The 20,137-nt window shown below is 43.0% G+C and overlaps 1 protein-coding gene and 1 long non-coding RNA gene across 2 annotated transcripts; one reads left to right on the plus strand and one right to left on the minus strand.

Annotated features, from left to right (window-relative positions):
* Positions 1-2,481: 2,481 nt before the first annotated feature.
* On the minus strand, positions 2,482-7,520 carry LOC112946053. The gene is made up of 4 exons (XR_003249128.1): positions 7,441-7,520; positions 4,882-4,993; positions 3,273-3,468; positions 2,482-2,718 (listed from the first exon to the last, which is right to left on the minus strand). It is a non-coding gene; the product is annotated as an uncharacterized LOC112946053 (long non-coding RNA).
* Positions 7,521-8,901: 1,381 nt separating this feature from the next.
* On the plus strand, positions 8,902-14,147 carry CCKAR (cholecystokinin A receptor). Its single transcript, XM_026037769.1, has 5 exons — positions 8,902-9,022; positions 9,712-9,963; positions 11,435-11,696; positions 12,965-13,092; positions 13,621-14,147. The coding sequence occupies exons 1-5, from the start codon at positions 8,902-8,904 to the stop codon at positions 14,145-14,147; spliced, it is 1,290 nt and encodes a 429-aa protein (XP_025893554.1).
* The last annotated feature ends 5,990 nt before the right edge of the window (positions 14,148-20,137 follow it).

Here is a 20,137-nt window from a genome sequence, read left to right on the forward strand (position 1 = left end):
ATTTGCAATAACCTTTCCTTGCTCCCTGCCAGTTCAACAAATGTTTTAGGCAAAATTTGTAAAAATAAAAAACTACTTGTCGCTGATCTTTCACCTAGGTTCAAAAATCTTATCAGAAATGTCTTTCCTGCATCAGTTATTGCCCTTTCCCAGACTGCGGGACAGCAAAATGGATACATTAGAATAAAAAGAAAAAAAAAAAAAGAGATCAAATAATGCATCTAAATAGAGGTACAATCGCCAGAATTCCTGCTCATAGTTGAACATATGCCTTGTGACAGCTTTAGGTTGCTTTGCCTGTACAAAGCACTTAACACCACTGCGGTTTGACTGCTGAAAGGCCCAAACCAATAAGCATGAAATTTCAAATATAACTTACTTATTTCAGATACAAAATATAAAAATGCATTGGAAGAAATCATCTATGGCAATTTTTCCAACATGTCTTTTCAATGCCAAAATTAACCTTTCCCATATTCAATGACTACATCCCACAGATTAAATTTCTCATTTGGGTAACAGATTTTTAAGCCCATGGATATTTGGGAACCTTAAGTGAAGCTCATTGTAACAAAAAGTGGGTGTAAAGAAGTCTGATCAGAATTTGTCCTTGGACGTTGTTTCTCCCTTCCCTTGAGAGTTGAGTTTTCTCATTGGCACCTTGAAACTGTTTTGTAATGTAAGCAAAGACCGAACAATGAAAATGACTTTAAATCCTACATGCTTTCAGTCACATTAACTCCCTGCACAATGTAATATTGTATAAACATAGGCAAATATTCCAAACTAACTATAGCAATTGTTTCTCTGAGTGTGTTTCCTTAGAATTATAGAGACAAAAACCATGACAAGTAATGGCAATAATACTATCTTCTAGATATGTGATCTTTCAGTGTTTGAATATTATTTTGAATAACATTTTGACAGGTCTCTATGGAAATCATTTCAATATGCTCCCAGGTCACCTTAGGACAGTAAATAAGTGAGGTAAATGAAAAGCTTACACTATGACTAGGAGTATTTTGGCATCACTATATGCTTGACCCACCTATCTCAGTTACTCCAAACGCTGTAATTCATAGCGGTGGTCAGAGAAGTCCCAAGTACAAACAAAAATTGGTTAGTATGAAAATTAATATAAAAAATTGAAAAATAAAGAGCTAGAACAGATCTTCCACTCGTCTGTTATCTTTGCTGAAGATCTCCCTGTGCCTCGTCTCACTTAGTTCAATAATTAGTTCAAACTGTCAGCTAGCCAAGGTCGAGTTAACAACAAAATATGGCCTGGAGATTGTCACAGTAAAAGAACACGAGTCAAACAGCACAGTGCTTAACTGCATATAACAAAATACTTACCCCTGATACTAACTTAAAGTTATTTTCATTCTAGTAGTCTGAATGTTTGAATGGGACTGTCCTATTTTCACACTATCTGAATGCTGCTTCATGCAAAAACACGATGGAAAATAGCGTAATCCTAATAGACCTCACATTTTGTGAAGCCTTGCCTTTTGTTAAATCAAAATTCTACTTGAGATATTTTCTTCCTGAAAAGAACTGATATTCTTCTAGAACTTTAGGTGTTCTATCAGCTGTCAGAAAACTAACTTCTTTCCACCCTAAACACAGACACTCTAAACTTGGAAAGCTTGATAAGGCTTCAGACATGCTGGTACCAATTCACCTAATAAAATATCATCTGACTTTCTCCATTTCCATTTTCATTTCATAACATCGATGCTGTTTCCTACTAACTGTACAACCAGTCCCTTGATAATTCTGTAGTTCTCATGAAACCAACATCTCTGTTTCTAATTCTGCAGGAATATGGCAACCCATTTGATGCAATGCCCTGGGTATAGCCTGGTTTCTCTTCAGAGCAGAGCTGCCTGATATATATAGCACTGCAGCCAGCCTGAAGAGCCTGTCCTTTTCCTGACTCTTCCACTGGTCCATTCGGTACCCTGTGCCAAATCACTTCACTTTTCTGTGCTTCATTTTTTTTTTCCATCTGTAAATTGAAACTCATAGCAACTGCAGTTAGCATAATTAGCTCCCTTCATCCACTTCTTTGAGCTCTACTAATGAAAAGCACCATGTAAGAGCGGTAAAATAACGTCACTTACTGAAGCATCTCTTTCTTTGTTATTTACTTAACTAGAATCTTAAGAAGAAAGAAATGAAGTTCTTGATTTTTTCACATAAGGATTTATTTAGTATCTATTTCATTTGTAATGTACTACACCTGTACGAGGCTTACCAAAGACCTGACTACTTTCAAGAACAGTTGTACCATTCTCTTGCCCGTGTTATGCCTATGAGGCACATTGCAGCAGTGAGGGCTTTCTGGTGTCAGCCCCAATCATTTGCTTATTTTATCTTTAATGGTTCTCGGTGTCATGACCTTATCTCAGAAAACCGCCTCAGATGACCGGGATCCTTCGAACATTTGATGGATTTTGAATGACTGAATCTGGCTCCAGTGTGCAAAATGGTGGCAGCAACAGCGGATAGGGCTGGTATAACAGGTTGCCAAGCCACATGTGGCATCACAGGCGGGTGTTCATGTTGGCAATGCGGTTCCAGAATCCAAACCTCAGGGTGTGCAGAGCTGTTCCTTGCATCTTCAGCTTGAATCCTGAACTGTTCATTCTGGCAAACTAATATCTTCACATGATAAAGGAAAAAAGAATAGGTGTGCCCAATCCCTTGTATGGCCTACAAAAGGAACAAGCGAGTATTTTTTTTCCTTTCATTTCTCATGAGGACTTATGCCTCAGTTATCCTAATCTGGAAAAAGGAAAGGGTAGGTTCCAGTAGTGCAGAGAGCATTCTCATTAATTCTGCCCTCATCTTAAACAAGATTTTTTACCTGAAGGACTTGAGTAGGTACAGAGAGGAGTGTTGCAGCTGAGCCTTGTGCTAGGCCAGCGTTAGCTGGGACGTGCCAACACAAATCACAGCATGTATTATAGACCATGTTGGAGTGGATGGTCACTAAAACCAACAACCACAGGCCCTTGAGATGCATCCCAGACCTCACTGATGGTATCTTACTGACTGTCAACACGTGTCAGAGGACTTAGCTGTGATCTCATGTTACTCTGGACAGACAACTACATGCCATAAATGACCCATAATTCTACCAAGCAGTCTTCCCTAAACATCATAGAGCACCTGCATAGCAATCTCGGGACCAAAAATTTCTGAATTTTCTTTCATCCAGAAAGCGACCAAGCCTTTAAAATGACTCTGAGACTGGATAGAGATACCTTCCTACCACGGTGTGTCCAATGTGAAGATTTACAGAGAGGCTGTGGTGTATTCTTCCCGTTCATCAGTGAGATTTGAGCATTGTACAAAAGTCACGTCATCATCTGGGGCCTCTTCCTCTCTTCTGAACAAGACAATATCTTGTTCAGCTGATCCCAGCTGATATGTGTCTGATGGGTCATCAGCTGGATTATACTGCAAATAACCACAAAGATCAAATATTGTGAATTGGCACTTAGAAAGAAAAGTGGCCATCCAAAAAAATCATTTAAAAGATACCTTGAAATGTGCCCAGATTTACTACAATCTATCAAAACCTTTAGAGTCTTCCAGACGTTTATTAAACTACATGCCACAGCACAGTCATCCATAATGACAGCAGAAGTGCTGTGGGGACAGCAAGAGCACCCTGTTTGCCTTTGATACCCTTCACAGTTAGCAAATGCTATTTCAAAAATCACTCGTTGTGCAAGGTGCTCTGAGCAAACTGCATCCATCTCATATTATTTCATTCAGATGGTTATAATAAAAACCAGTTTTAACTGCAGTTATTCTGAGATGCTAATGGAGCTCAAGGTCAAGTCACCTTGAAAAAGCACTTGGAATGTACTACACTTAAAATAAATGTGCTCCTGAGAATTTCATGTGTTTTCCAAAACTGTCGCCTAACTCAGATCCTTCAATAGTTTATGTTTGTGTGAGTAATAGCACTGAATTAGTGGCACTTTGCCAACATAACTCTGGCAAGCGAGAACAGAAATAGATCATAATTTTCCATATATATTTCTTCAAAGTCATTTATTTCATTTGCCAAGATCAAAAAAAAAACTGGCAACAAACCCAGAACTATTTGTAGGTTTGAAGCAAGATAATAATAACCTTTTCCAAATTCAGCATTTTAGAGGTAGAGTTTCTATTAAAGTTTACGAAAGGATCTTTGGCAAACTAATGAAAAAAAAAACCCAACAGAGAACAGGTTCATCATGAGGCAACTATAATTTCATATGGTTTTATTTTAGATGAGAAAAGCATTATATAGATCATATGAAATGACAACAGCATTTTTTTTCAGCTACTAAATCAGTATGTTCAGTATTTGACATCACAAGAAAAGAAAAAGGATGTGGACTAAAATAAAAATAATTTAAATGGCAGATTCTTTTGTTATCATGGTTAGTTGGTCTTCCTCTACTACAGAGAGAAAAAATATACGTTTCTATAAACATTTCTCGATTCTATGCACAGAGCACCTAAGTTATTTCTTAACTATCGATCCCATTTTTTTTTTTTTTAGTAAATTGGTGTTAATAAAGCAGCCAATTCAAAGCGCATCCTTGCTTAAAACTTGTGAAGTTAAGCACTTTTTTCTTAAAGCTTGTGGGTGGGCAGCGAGATGCTGCTGCTCAGCAGGAGGGAGAATGTTCTGTCATGCAATTAGCCAAATAGAGTGGAGAGAGAAATGATGTTAAAACACAGCAACTCAGAGCTGTCCAGATAGTAAGACTGTTGGCTGTACGTTAGAGAATATTAACTATTGATTTGGCACCAAAAAAAAAAAGCCTCGAAAAAAAATTTCTTTATCTCAATATGTTTCATGCGGAGACCTACTCTGAGAGGAGAGGCAGGAGTTGACAGTAAACTCTTCTCCTTCACTTCGTCGATTTAACTGCAGATTGTGAATGTAGCTCTGCCAGGAACAGTCACTGCTCGCCCAGAAGTTCTAAAGGGAAGAGTAAAACTATTAAACATTATGTGTAACCTGTTGCTTAAAACCTTGCTGCCAAGAGAAGGCCTTTTGCCAACATAATGTCTGTGCTTAGAAAATCTGCAGGGAAAATCCATGGGATTACAGAGCAGTCTGCAAGCCGGGCAGAAAGAAAACGGGTGAGTCGTGCAGCAATGTGAAAAAATTTCTGGGCATGTTTTCTGTGCAGCTTGTGTGGAGGAAGGTCACACATTGCAGCTTTAGAGGTCTGATCCTGTGAACAAGATGACCCAGTTCATATAAATGGTAACTACCTAATCACTGGGATGTGCAGGACACAGCCCTCCCTCATTTGGGGCAGTTACTGGTAGAAGTCAGGGGCTTCTGGAGTGACCCACAGCCAGAGGAAGAAGTAACTGACCCCATAAAGCAGGAGTTCAAGACCAACATGATGATCAATCAGCAGACTAGCGGTGTGGAGTGAAATGGAATAACATGACTGAAAGATGAGAAAAAATAGCAATGAAAGACAACTATGAATTTAGCCCCATGGGACACTTCGCTACAGCTGTTCTTCACTTTCCTAAATGTTCCAGAAAGTGGGGGAAAGGATGAAGTGAAAGGGCTTCCTGCTGATGCCAGGTCACTCAGGAGAAGAAAAGGCAGCTCACTTTAAAGAGTTGCAGAAAGTTATTGCTAATAAAATGGGAGAATAAAAATCAGTGACAATTAGAAACCAGTTAGAATTTGTCATGTACAGTGTAGGGCTCTGAATTAGCTATTACTATGCAGGAAAGACTACTGAACTCACAATAGATCCATCTATAAAAATATCAATTTAATTCTTAGTTGTTATAAAAAAAGGCAAATAAAATTACAGGAATTATTAGAAAAGGAAGGAGGGAGGTGGAGGAAAAGGCAACACAGAAACTCAATCTGCTATTATTTAAATCTCTGGTTACCCTTTGCGAAAGACTTTGGAAGACCTAGGAAACTTCTAGCCCAGGGCTAGAAGTATTAATTAAGCCCGTTTACAAAGAATGAGTGACTAATCCAGAGTTGTTTGGACACGACAGAATTATGGCAGGACAGAGAGGCTGAACACAGGTGGTAATTCACAGCCTCAGTGCAATCCCTTCAGTAGCGCTTCATGTCTGGAAGGATCCCAATGATCCACCCGGATCTGGTTCCCCCTCCTGATCAGGGACAGGTCTCTCCGAGGGCAAGAACTGGGACATCTTGGAACCTTCTCCCTTCCTCCATCCATCCCATTGCTTCCCTCCCCAGGTCTCGCGGGAGACACTTCCCAATCCAGTTCAGTAAGTTTGGGAGACACAGTGTCATACCCACTATAAAAAGTGCAGATTAAAGAAAAATTCAGAGAAAGTCCAGTCTCAAATAGCAACACATACATAGTAAAAAGTAATACAGGAAACACTGCTAATATCAACCATTCAGTACAACTGAAACTGGAAATATATCCAACTATTTTTCTAATGTAGGTCTAATAGAAGGTGCCGGGAATCGGGGAAGATCTCTAGCACATTAAGTATGAGTCCAGAACAACAATCTGACATCTTGCTTACAGAAAGACTCTAATTCCATCACAGCCTATTTAATCCACTAAAGGAACTGCTAAACAAAATTATCCGGCCCGTGTCTTGTAGCAGGTGAAATTGTTATAATAATTTATAATGAATTATTGTAATAGTTTCTTTTGATACACGGAAGTCTCAGACCAAAAACTTAAAGTTCAACAATCATTCCAATTGAATGCTATTTTTTGACAGAATGAAATGCCCTAAAATATAGAGAGTTTGTTGAAGTAACTCTCAGATAAGGAAAAAAGGAAAGCAGGACCGGTATTTTCTACCCAAGGGGATTTTCAAAGGAAAGAAAAATTGTGAACCAAAAGTTTGGGCAGCTTAGACTAAACTTACCCAACTTTGCTGTTACCTGTTAAGAGCAATAGCAATAACAAAAAAACTCTTCAGCTCAGCAGCCCTTTCCAAAAAGTATCTTCTACTTTTCTACTAAATCAGCATGTCTTTTTGGTAACAAACAATTTGGTTTGTTGAATTCACTTGAACGTGACAGAGAAATGTCCAGGAAATACTGGAATAATTCAAAACTAGGCAAAAAAAAAATTACATTTAAGTGAATGAGGAATGTTTGCCATTTAATGGAGTGGTTGATTAGTAACACCCGTTAGTTTAGTCACATGTAACCAAATGGACTAAACCTTTAAGTCTGTTCCAAAGATGAGGGAAAAAAAAAAAAGCACTTTTTCTTCCAGAGACCTTGGGGCCATATTCGAGCTCACTGCTCAATCATCATAAAAATGGAAACAGATTTTTACTTACATTTCTTAAATATAATTTTCACACATTTTGAGAGGCACAAATGGAAAAAGGAAACCAGACAGTGCCATTTTGGAATGATTTCCTACCACTATGATTTACCTGGAACTGGAATTGAATCCTGCTGGACTGAATGTCTCCTTCTGGTGAGACAGTTGCTCTGGGAAGTACATCCTATTCATTGATTGCCAGCTGGAGTCTGTATTCTGTCAGATTACAAAAGCTACTAGAATCTGTACAAGAAATAGAAACCATGTAATTAATTTGTTAAAGAAATGAGAATTTAGAAAATAGAACTTGAGCTGCAGCTTTCCAGCCTACTCTCCTACCTGCCCATTCTGGTTCATGGCACTGCACGTTAAGGCTGGAGATGCTGGAAAAGAAATCCAGGCTTCCAGTCTTTACGTGCCAGCTATTAGGGAGAGGAATTCCTATATAATTAGAAGGAATTCTACATATGAAATTTGTTTATTGCGGGGATTATTTTATAATAAAATGTTTTGCCATGAGCTATTGTACATCTTCTCTGTCTTTCTTGAAAAAAAAAGCACAATGTTACACATTGCAGGTTAAAAACCTCTGACATTGTTGAAACACCAGAGAAGAAGGTGTTTGTGTATTAAAAAAACCAGAATGAATAAAAAAAGATTTCTTCTAAACAGCCAGGATGGTTGTATTTTACACTAATGTTTAACTAATACACAGCAGTTTATCGTGTCATTAGGATTGTGCATAAGTTGTATATATCTCTTTGCATCAATAAAGTATACAGGTTTGTGCACACAACAATTTTAATACTGTACTTTCATGAAGTTTGATCCAAAGGACACTGAAATTAGTGCTTCTTTCTACTGACTTAGCTAGGTGTTGAATCGGGCACTTACAGAGCTTTTGCATGTAGTGAAGCACTTCACCAAATATAAGGAAGGGCCCTTGTTTTTCTGAGCCAGTTCACGGCCAGCCAGTCTTCAGTTTATTTTGAAAAATGCAGAGAAATGAATGGGCTTTGCAAATAAGCACGCCAAATCCTCACTGTGCCTTTCTTCCGTGCCCTTTCGTTCTGCTCCTCTCACTGTTTTAAATCTTGTTGTCTGAGAGACTGATTTATGGCTCTCATCACTTGCTGGCTCTGATTTATTGGCTGTGGCTTTCACAGGCTTCCTCCGAGAAACGCTGCGGATGCGTGAGTGGGAGCGAGCCCGCAAGGGGTTAATGCCATAATCTTTCTCCAGCCTGTTTATAATCCCAACGGTAGGGCCAGTCAGAGCAGAGGGTGGATCTAGGGAGGCGCGGGAGGGAGCGTGTGTGCATGTGGAGGTGCTTGCGTGCCTTGCTCCTCCGCACCTCGACTGCCGCGCGCCGCTGCGATAAACTGCCCTCCCTCCAAAGGGGGTCCTGGGCATTCCCAGCGGAGAGCTGAAAGAGCTTCCCGGTGCAGCCACCTCGCTCACATCCTGCCGAGGAAGATTTCATTGAGAAATGGTTGTGTTTACTAAAAGAATGGGCAAATAGGTACAAAGCAGCTCCTTTCGGCCGCAAAAGCTAACCTGGGGACACCAAAGGATGGAAATTGTGGGCGACAGCTTGCTTGGGAATGGCACCAATATTACTGCTTTCGTGTGTCATATCATCTTGGAAAACGACACTTTCTTCTGTGTGGATGATCCACCTTATCCTTCTAAAGGTATGTGTAGAAAATGGATTTTTCGGGCAGCTTTAGTTCTCACTGAAAGTAGAAATATTACAGAGAAAAACAGCTACACGAAGCTTTCCCTGGGAGGGAGTGCAAAATCAACCGCTCGCTGATAAGTTAGGATAAGAAACAGGCAGGCAAGGTTTTGGTATGTGCTCAAGTGCTCAGTTAAAAATCCAGCTAGAACAAATTTCAGTGTGAACAGAAAAGCAGAAATAGCCCCTCTACCAAGGGCTGGCAGAAACAGATCTCTTTTTTCACTCTTCAAACAATTCAATAACAGCAGAGTTATCTGATAGCATGAAAATGATTAAATGTGAAATTACTGCACTGTGGAGATGAGAAAAAATCATCCACATATTAAAATAGTTACGATTTCCACCTCGTTTCCCACTTCTGCATACAGGGGGAATTTCCATCGGGAGCGAGCGCTGCCTGCCGCGTGGCTGGAGCAGAGTGGGCATTTAGGAGTCGCACAAGGTTCCCCAGTGCCCACCATGCTGCAGCTATTGCACTGTAATATCAGGCAATTCAGGTAGACCAGAAGTTTAAGAATTTCAGAACTCGCACTGATTTTATGCTTTACAAAAGCCTCAGTAAAAGCTTTACCTTTGGCTTGAGGACGAAACACTTGACCGATGCACGTTCCCTAACTGACTTTTCACTGTGACCATTTTCAGATCTGCACCAGACCATTCGGATCCTGCTGTATGCTTTGATATTTCTGCTCAGTGTTTTGGGGAACATTCTTGTAATTACGGTGCTGATACGGAACAAGCGGATGCGAACGGTCACGAACACCTTTCTGCTCTCGCTGGCCGTCAGCGACCTCATGCTCTGCCTCTTCTGCATGCCCTTTACCCTCATCCCCAACCTGCTGAAAGATTTTATTTTCGGCAGTGCTGTCTGTAAAACCGCCACTTACTTCATGGGTAAGTCCTGGAAGTTCATACTTATTTTGAAGTTTATTTAAGGGGATATGTGAGAAGCTCATTAAAGACTACTAAAACCTGCCTATTTTCATTTGCCACTGAATAATCAATATTATTAAGAAAAAACTCTGTAGAGTGAATCTTTATTGTACTGATCTCCGTAGTCTGATCCAACAAAACACAGAGGCATCCACTTAATTTGAAATAAATACTGAAGTGCTTTTCTGGACCAGGCTAAGTGATAAGTATAGCTCAGGATCTAATCAGGAAGGTGGCACCTACCTTTGCTTCCCCAACACTGACACAGTCATTTCCAATCCCTCCACAAAAATAGCAGCATTGGGCAGTCCCCACTAACATCAGCTTTTGCTCACAGCTTTCTGGTACCACCACACAGAGAAACAGGGATAAAAAATGAGTCTAAAGTAGCTATTATTTGCAGAGCTGGCAGCCACAGCCAGCACTACTGAAAAATCAGGTATGATGAGAAGTCACCAGGAAACCATAAAGCACAAGGCCCTCAGAAAGAGCTTTTAGAGACTGGCTTTGAGAAAAGCCACACAGATATGCCCTGCTCTACCCTCTTTGGCGCTCGAGGTAGGGCCAGGAGTTTCAAACTGCCTGGACTACGAGCATCTGGGTAAGTGACTTTTGTCTCACTTTGAATACATCTTTTGTGCTTGTTTCTAGAAAGAAAAAGAGAGAGAGAAAAAGAGAGGAGGAGCGAGAGAGAAAAAGAGAGGGAGAGAGAAGAAAAAAAGAGAGGGAGAGAGAGAGAAAAAGAGAGAGAGAAGGAGAGAGAGAGAGAGAAAAGGGGGAGAGAGAGAAAGTGAGAACTCTGTGTTAAGTTTTGGTCACTTTGAACTACCCTGGGTTAATTACAGAAACTACAGAAAAAGTTCCCTTTTCAACCTGTGCCCTTGAGAACTTCAATGTAATGTGAAAGTACACAGTGAAAGGGTGGGAATGGGAAATCAACATGTTTCTGCAGATAAAACCAATAAAACTAAAGGCCGCGTTTAAACAAATTATAATGAATTGCTGCTACAGTGCCATAAAAAATTACTGAAGCCCCATCAACTTTCTCTCGTTTCACACTGCGTAAATTACCTTATAAAAAGTCCAACGAACTATTTTCAAATATTACGTTTTAACTAAGAAGATGTTTTATTTTAAGAACCCTCTGCAGACCGCTCTTTCCATGTTGCTGAAATTCCATGGTTAGACAGAATGAGCCCTTTCTCTTGGGCTCATTGGGAGTTACAGCACGGAACAGAGGTATCAGTACAGAGCTTTAAACCTCTTGCTGATGCATTTTCACTGACTTAATCAGTATGACATTCATAAATTATTTAGATTACAAGCATTTGCTATACTTTTTTTTTTCCTAAACATGCACAAAAATTTAACTGAATATATCAGGGATCGTTCAAAACAAGGCAATAACCTATTTCTTTATTTTGCATATTAGGTGTCTCCGTAAGTGTATCTACATTCAACCTGGTTGCCATATCGCTGGAGAGATACAGTGCCATCTGCAAACCTTTACAGTCCAGGGTCTGGCAGACAAAATCCCATGCCCTGAAAGTGATTGCTGCCACCTGGGGCGTCTCCTTCACCATCATGTCACCGTACCCCATCTACAGCAGGCTGGTGCCCTTCACCAAGTACAACAACAGCACAGCAAACATGTGTCGGCTCCTTTGGCCAAGCGACATCATTCAGCAGTCTTGGTAAGGCGCACACAGCTGTTAGCAAAGGCACAATTAACTAGTGGAAATTAGGATTTCATGGTGGCATTAAGCTTACTGAAGAGCAAGCATTACCCTTTAACCAACGTTCACACTTCTTTTACACTTATTTAGAAAATGGAAACATCTGTTTTTTAAGCTGTTTTTACATTTCAACACCTGTATGACTTTCGCCTTAGGAACAATACCTAGCCTGGCAATGGTTCTCAAACCGTGGCCTGCCAAGCCCTTACTGTCACTTTACTGAAAGCATCTATCGCTTTTCAAGTAGGACTATTTCTTGCTTTCCCTTACCCTTATGTAAACCTCATACTTTCAGAGAAATTCTTGATTAATCTTAGAAAAACACGGATGCACACCAGCATCCTCCTGTGTGCTACCTTTCCTATTAACGCTTGCCTGAAGGTCCTCAAAGCAGGCAAGGAGTAGAGGATGGAAATGTGGAGAGCTTACAAACGCCCCAGAGGATAGAATGAATTTGGCCACTTAGGATGATTAGGATGATTAAGATGATTAGAGTAATGAGAGGCAGTGCTCAAAGTGCTACACAGCCAAGTGGAGTAAGTAAATAGCAGCTTTATCCAGCAGCAGCACTATGTGTTGTGTCCTTGCATAACGGGCAAGCACATCATGCTGGGGAGACACAAGAGGGTTTTGGCTAGGGAAGATTAATGAAAGTGGGGAAGAAAATTAAGGCATGTGCCACTTCAGTATGGTGCATCCAGAGAAACCACAAGAAAGCTTGTACTGATTGTACTTGCACTTGTGCAAGAGTGTCAGGTATTTGGCAGCATGAGCACAGATGCACAGGAGGAAAGCTGTGGGATGAAATTCTCCTCTTTGATGTATTGTTGCAGACCTTGAGATGCTGTAGTGAGACCTAGTGAGCAGAAGAGTTACAGGCTCTCAAATATGCTTAAAGAGAATGATCTCCCCAGCTCTGAATGCCCACAGGGTACTGCTTATGACTGTGCACATGGGAGGGCAGGGGGTATCCATGTGCAGCCAAGCAACAGGCATCCCCTCCAAGAAGGCATTTTCCACCCAAGAAATCTCCCCACAGATCTCTGTGGCTCCAGGGACAAGGGGAAAGCTTCTCATTTCTAGAGCTGTCAAAAACATCCTTTATATTACCTTGAAAAACGTTCAGCGAAACCACTAACTACTCTTCCCCAAATGCTATAATAAAAACCACGTTGCTTTCCTGGCTTTGTGCTTCTCCCACATCACAGACTCTTGCAATCCTTCAGGTACACGTTCCTGCTGCTCATCCTCTTCCTTATACCTGGGATCATCATGATGGTTGCATATGGCCTGATTTCCCTGGAACTCTACCGAGGAATAAAATTTGATGTCAGCCAGGGAAAATCCGCACGAGGTAACAGTTCCTGGGGGTTGGTTTTTTTAAGTTATAGTTGAAGATATGAAAAGTAGTTGGATGCCTTTTCTTGATCCAAGTAATTCCATTATACTGTAAGGAATAACACTTCACCTATAGCTTGTTTCAAAAGAGCTCAGATAGGGTCAAGCTAATTTCTGATTTGTTTGTTATAGAAACATCCATTTTTTTTCTTCCAGCCACCAGGATTACCTTTTGCCAATAAACAACAATCCATAGGCTATGGATAGAAACATACAGTTTTGACAGCTATCTCCAGTGAATCCCTGAGCAAATAGTGCTCATACTTCTTTTCCCTTAGTTTGTTAAGGACCCTGAAAGGCAGCAGGCTCAAAGGAGCTGGTAAAGAAAGCGAGAGGAAGGGGCAGCCCTGTCTTTGCAGCAGCCGTTTAGCCACGAAGGAAGCTCTGCAGACTCACAGCTCACACTCCTTTCTGCTGTTTGTATTTTGAGCCACTGCTCAGAAGGGTTTTGCCAACTATTTAAGCACTTAATTTATACCTACAGAAAGAAGAGCAAGCACCAGCAGCACCAAATATGAGGATGGAGACGGATGTTACTTGCACAAGGCCAAAAGAAAGAAAAAAATGCCCCTGCAGCAGCTCTCGGCCACCGGCAGCAGCAAAATAGACCGGGCAAGAAGCAGCAGCTCTTCCGCCAACCTGACGGCCAAGAAGCTCGTCATCCGCATGCTGGTGGTGATTGTGATTCTGTTCTTCCTCTGCTGGACGCCCATCTTCAGCGTGAACGCGTGGCGCGCCTTCGACACGTCCTCGGCCGACCTGCGCCTCTCGGGAGCGCCCATCTCCTTCATCCACCTGCTCTCCTACACGTCGGCCTGCGTGAACCCCATCGTCTACTGCTTCATGAACAGGCGCTTCCGCGCGGGCTTCCTGGCCACCTTCGCCTGCTGCGCCCGGCAGCGGGGCCCCGCGGCGCGAGGGGAGCTGGGCGAGGAGGAGGAGGGCAAGACGACGCGGGCCTCGCTCTCCAGAGGCTCCTACACGCACGTGAACGCGTCCGCGCCACCCTGAGCTGCCTCCGGAGGGATGAGGCCGCTTGCGGCCTACGGAGATGCAGCCGTTCATCACGGGGCCCCGGGCAGCGACTGCGGCCTGCGCCCAGTGCTACTTAGATCCGGGGAAATGAAACACCTGAGGGCAAACGCCGAGGGAATTTCCTGGGAAATGGATGCCATCATCGCCTCAGAATATGTCACCCTCCCTTTGAAGTACCCAGGAGGAAAAGTGGGCTCTGGAGACGGGGACTTTGCCAAAAGCCCTAGAAGATGGTGTGTTTATTGTGAACTGTCCAAAAAGGGAAGCAAAAGAAAAAAAAAGGCATCATTTCCATCAATGTTTTTAGCTACAGTTCTGGGTATCTTATTAAACTTCCCACAGTGCTAACAGATTCTCCTCAAATACACATACAAACAAATATGCTTTATTGTCCGCACTTCAATGCCTGTGTGTTATAATTAAAAGTCTTTCAGTTACTTTCACTGTATTTTTTCAAATTATTTTCACTGAGATAATATGTGTTGAGTACACGTTGCTGGGGGAGGCAATCACGGGCAGGATTCCAGGGAGGAGAGAAAGGGTTTCTCCTTCTCCATGGGAAAATCATGCTTTCAAGCAACATATTTTCTTATAAGTAAAGTGAGGGGAAAAAAGGCACTGGTGACTTTAAGCATAGGTGGAATGCCCTCTTCATCTAGATGATAAGCCGTGATAAACTCCTGTAAACTTGTGTATTTTTGTTGTAAATTAAAACCACAGAGCCAGCACAAACACGGGGTGCTGCTGCAAACCCATCGGCGTGGGTGGAAGCTGCTGCGCCGGGAAGCGCAGGACGATGCGGACACGGGACTGGCCCCCTGAGATGCTGCCCGTGTTTCACCAATATCACAAACGTTCCCTGTCACTCCTGGTCACAAGGAACACTCCTGGTGACAACACAAACATGGAAGCAGCTCAGTGTAGCAAAGCAGAAACAGCACAAGCCAAAGCTAGGACTGAGAGATCAGGCGCTTGGTCAGGGAGTGCACGGCTTTACTACACCTTGCAACAACTCTTCTCCAAATAGACATGTCTGTGAACTGAAAGCAGGGGAAAAGCAGTGACCGATGTGGTCACCGGTGTTTTGCTGAGCTAGAAACACAGCCTCCCTGCCGAACTGTGCGTGTCCAGATGATGCACTTGGCTCTGCAGAGCTGGGCAGCACAAGTTATATCTATTATATTGCATTCTGTTTGTGAAAATATCCCACTGGAGACGCTTCTCTCAGTTCTGAGTCACCACCACTTAAAAAAAGGGTATTAGAAATTAAATTTGACCAGAGCAGAATGTGGACGTGGATATTAAATGTAACCGCTCTCAAGGTTTTTAATCAGAGAAGCTGCTCTCTTTCCAGGCTGATTTTAAATCGGAAATAGAGTTCAGGTTCTGACACCCAGATTCCTGCTCTGCACAGAGCTAGTGCCCCAAGTGGCTACCTGGGCTACTGTGGGCTGCAACTTGCCCACACACAGGAAATTAAAAAAAGACAGTTTTTGTGCACAGACCATAAAAACAATGTGCTGCCTGCACATTAATAAATCTGCAGCTGGGCTGAGGCTGCTGACATTGATCTGATCTTTTGCAAATTCTCACAGAAATAAATGATAAGATTCAACTCCTAGCAATGAAAGGAAAACATCAGTTTAAGACACGGGACAAAACCCTCTACAAACCTGTCCTGCCTATTGAAACTGAAGGAACAAAATTAGCTGCTTTTGGATTTATGTAGTGAGAAAATAGAAAAAAAAAAAAAAAAAGTGAGGTATTTTATATCGTTTGAAAGGTCGACTTCATAATAGGGCAGATATCTAAAATTGCGTGTGACAGAGAAACTGCATTTTTAGGTCAGGTATTGCTCTTAATGGAAACGTAAGCAAAAGAAACTAGTCAGTCTGCTTAACAAGTCATCTTACGCCAATATCACTTGGTTATGGAGGTTGGCAGGGGATATCCTTATCCTAAAAACATCCTTTCACAATTAGCAGGGAAGGTATCTAAGCACAAAATGCCTTCCACATACAGAAAAGAGACTCAGACAACAAACTGCAGATGCAGAGTGCCCATAAATGTCGTCTTCTCTCCCTACCAGGTCATCTCCCCGCTTTGTATTTCCTCTTCTCTCCATTCCTCCTGCCTCTCATTGCCTCTTTTCCTCTGCACCCTTCCTTAGCAGTACTTTCTACCATGGACAACTACTCCATTCCTCTCTCCAACAGATTTATTTTCCTCCTCAAGTTTATTTTCCCAGGAAGCACTCTGGGCTATCACGCTGCTGTCCCACGACAGGAACCTAATCCCATCTGTGAGACTTCTTTCTGCAAACCAAGGCAGTCAGACCAAGACTGCCTTCATATTTGGGGAATGGCCTTACTGCCCCTCTCGTCTCCAGGGCACTGGAAACATCCCTCTTCTCTTTGGTCTACACTGACTGAAGCTAAATCCAGCTTCCCAGCAGCAAACGGTGCTGAGGAAAAGGGGGCTGCAATCTTTTGACTGCAGCACAGTAAAAAAAGGAAGGGTCACACATTTATCCAATGCTCCCACTTAAAATATGTCCCTGAGTTTGATTAACCCCATTCGGCTCAGGTGTACATGCAGGGCAGCAATTTCCTCACCCTCTGACTAGAGCTTTCTGCTTCATTTTTCTAATTACAAATTACTTATTTCTGTCAAACAGCTCTGGCCTTTTATGCACCGTCCACCTTGGCTCTTCTTTCATCAGCAACCTCCACAGCAAACTGATGTGTGCCTTAAAGATGCCAGAATTTCCAAGTGCTTTACATGAAGCCCTATTTTCAGCATTACCTTCTCATTTCTCTCCTCCCGCAGTGCCCGCTAGGCTGCCTCATGTCCCTATCCAAGAAGAAAACAGGCAAGAGAGGCGTCTTGAGCTGCACAGCCCCTCTGCTGCTTGTCTAACAGCCAAGCTTCTGCACAGGAGTTAAGGTTTCTGGGTCTCCAAAGATAATAATGGCACGAAAAGGTTCCCCCAGCCCCAGCTGTGCCCATCGAGCCCTGATTTGGAGCTAGCGAGACCTCAGTTGTCCGCTCCGTACTGTGAGGCCAGAGCAGAACATCTCCATGCGGGCAGCAAACATCGAGTAGGAGTCACCCTGCATGGGAGAAACACTACAACTGACTTCCTACTACTTTGGCACTTAATAAAAATCTGTAGCAGCTAAATGGAAATTTTGAGGCAAAAAAGAGAAAAGGAGAGAGGGAAGTTTAGGGTGGATTTTCTAGCAAAGAGGCAGCTCAGCTAATTTTGAAGCTGCAGGTCTAAGAAAAGGATCCAGAAAACGTATCTCCTGTGCCCTTGTGTTTATTAAATAAGAAACCTGTTTAAATACTGTCAACGGGTTGAAACCAAACAATACAATCCAGGAGAGCGTCAGGCATAGCTATGTGTTCCCTGCTACTTTTCAAGATCTCTTTTTTTTTTTTATTTATTTCCTTGCCTTTTTTTTTAAGCTAACAGAAATGCAAAAAACCTTTACTGAAATAAAGAATTTAAATAAATAAATTTTTAAGGCATCGAATGTTTACTAATATCCCATGCAATTCATCTGCTGCACTAATTTGTCAAGTCTGTATTAAGAGCTGCCCAGGCTTTTGTTACTGCACGCTGAAGCCCAGCTTGCCAAGCTTCCACACAGAGGCTCCATGGAGGAGGCTCCAAGGAGAAGAAAACTACAGAATTCATTAATCCTTTGCTCAGGATTGCTCTGTAAGGTGGGTCAGGAAGTTATTTTGCTTCCCCTGGCAAAGTGGTCAGATGGACTTTGCGTCAGCCCTGTCCTACCCACCAGTTCCAACCTGGTGGCTCTCATAGGAGGTCAAGAGACTATCCAGTTGCTCTATTTTCCTCCAGAGTTTGCTATACAGAAAAATTAGAAGGCTCAAGCCTACAAGATGCAGACACCCCTGGGCCGAGGAGCTTGACCCACATGGTCACACTGTCATTAAGCTCACACTGTCATTAAGCTCAGTTCTCGTTTCTCTATGCCAAAAAAAAGAGGTTTCCCTGTGAAACCCAACGCCCCCCTCATGCTCTGAATTCAGATATGTACAAGAACATAAGACTTGGGGGTTATTTTGAAAGCCCCTGACGTGGTGCTGACATTTAATGGTCACCGGACGGGGCTGCCACGCACTTCCTTGCTGCCCACTGGCTTCCCTGGGTAATTATTTCCCAAGCTGCAGGCTGGCTTGGGCCACAGCACCCTGGAAATCCAATTCTTCTGCTAACTCCACCAAGAGCAGCATGCTTTTAAATTAATATAAACTTCCCCAAACGTAATTTTAGGACTGATTCATGTCGTGCCTGCGCATACTCCTAATTTAGTTTGAATAATTTTGCCTAATATCCTACTGCACGAAACAAACCAAAGAACTTTGATATCATTTCCATACGCCTGTGGGCTCAAAGCAGCCATCTGCACAGCTTCAGGCCTTGCTTTGGAACCTGGAATGGTTATTTACTTACATCTGGCCTTGCTCCTGTCCCGAGGAAGGTGCTGGCGCATGGGCCCTGCGAGGACCTTCCTGCGCCTGTGGGACTCTCCCCACCTGTGTGCCCCCTTATCTTGGGCAGCAGCTGGAGGGGCTTTGCAAAGGGAACCAGGTTTGTCACTCATACATTTCCTCACCTGCCCCCTTAGAAACACCTGCTCCTTAATAACACAGTAATTTCTAGGTTTTTTTTCCCTTTATACCATGAAATTTCGTAGCAGGCTCAAGGTCCCTTTGATTCACACCGCAGCTTTCATATGAACCTTTCTCTTCTGTCTCCTATTAAAAATCTCCCATTTTGACGATTCTTTTCCATGTGGAGCACGTCAGACCCAATGCTTTCACACATAATTCCCTAGCAAAGCGATTTGTAGCAGTTTTGCCTGAAAATTTTCAGAATATTAGTTGCTCTTGACACATTTTGGTTACCCTTCTCAAACCCTAGTCCAGTTTTAACTGTTATTTGAGGATTTTCACATAATCTCTGAGGGGTGGAGGTTTGCACAGCAGAGCGACACTGAGTTAACATTTCTCTGAGTTAACACGGGAGAGGCATTTTCAGGCCCCTGAAGGCAGCCCATGTCTTTACTGAATTGGAGAGGGCACTAGCTTAAAATGCTGACATTTAACTGCCTCTTGGGCTGGGAGGGAGCAGATGAGACAATTTCCACCTGCAACAGGAAGCTTTAGAAAGGCTCAGACTTGCAGGACACGTTCTTGACAAAAGTGCCACCTACCTGCGTGCCGCTGCTCGCAAGGGCAGCTTGGGCCCAACTCCATCAAGAGCTGTTTCTTATCTCGGAGCTGCTGCAGAGGTTCCCATCGAACCCCCTTCGTTCCCAAAGAGCAGTCCCTGCAAACACGTCGTGGGATCAGCGGCGAGGCTCTGCCTGGGGAAGGATGGCGGAAGAAGGCAGCTGGTGACGTCTCCGAGAGAAGGGCTCGTACGTTAGTTTTCAAGTGACTGCCCCCCAGTTGTACCCACAGGCGCCCAGGCCCTACTCAGCTGTGTGCGGGGGCGTTGGGCTCTGCCCCGTGCAGCCCTTGGCAAGGCCCTGGCAGCCACAGGCTGGGCCTGCCCGCCCAGCACCGGCGCCCTCCGTCTTCCCCTGGGTTATTGACGTGGCTAGATCACATCCACTGCTCACATAGCCCTGACCAAAAAACACCCGGGGTGACTTTCTGGGCAGTGGCTGAAGTCTATTAGCCCACACCTTCCCTTATACACAAATCCATCCCTATCCACTGCATTCCTGCCCACGGTCTCCCGAGCCTGGATCCTTATCCCTATGAAGGACCTAGAGGTGCTGGAGGTGACGCTCCCTTAGCATGCCCAGTCACCATGACTTTGCTTTCCTCTTGAGTTCTCCACGCTATTCATGTCTCAGGGGGTCAGGCCACTTCACAATCCAGTTTCAATGGAGAAGTTGGCTGAGGTGAGAGTTAATCAGGAG

This window comes from Nothoprocta perdicaria, unplaced genomic scaffold (assembly GCF_003342845.1).
Source record: "Nothoprocta perdicaria isolate Ctin4 unplaced genomic scaffold, notPer1 scaffold_2, whole genome shotgun sequence".
In the NCBI taxonomy this organism is placed as follows: domain Eukaryota; kingdom Metazoa; phylum Chordata; class Aves; order Tinamiformes; family Tinamidae; genus Nothoprocta; species Nothoprocta perdicaria.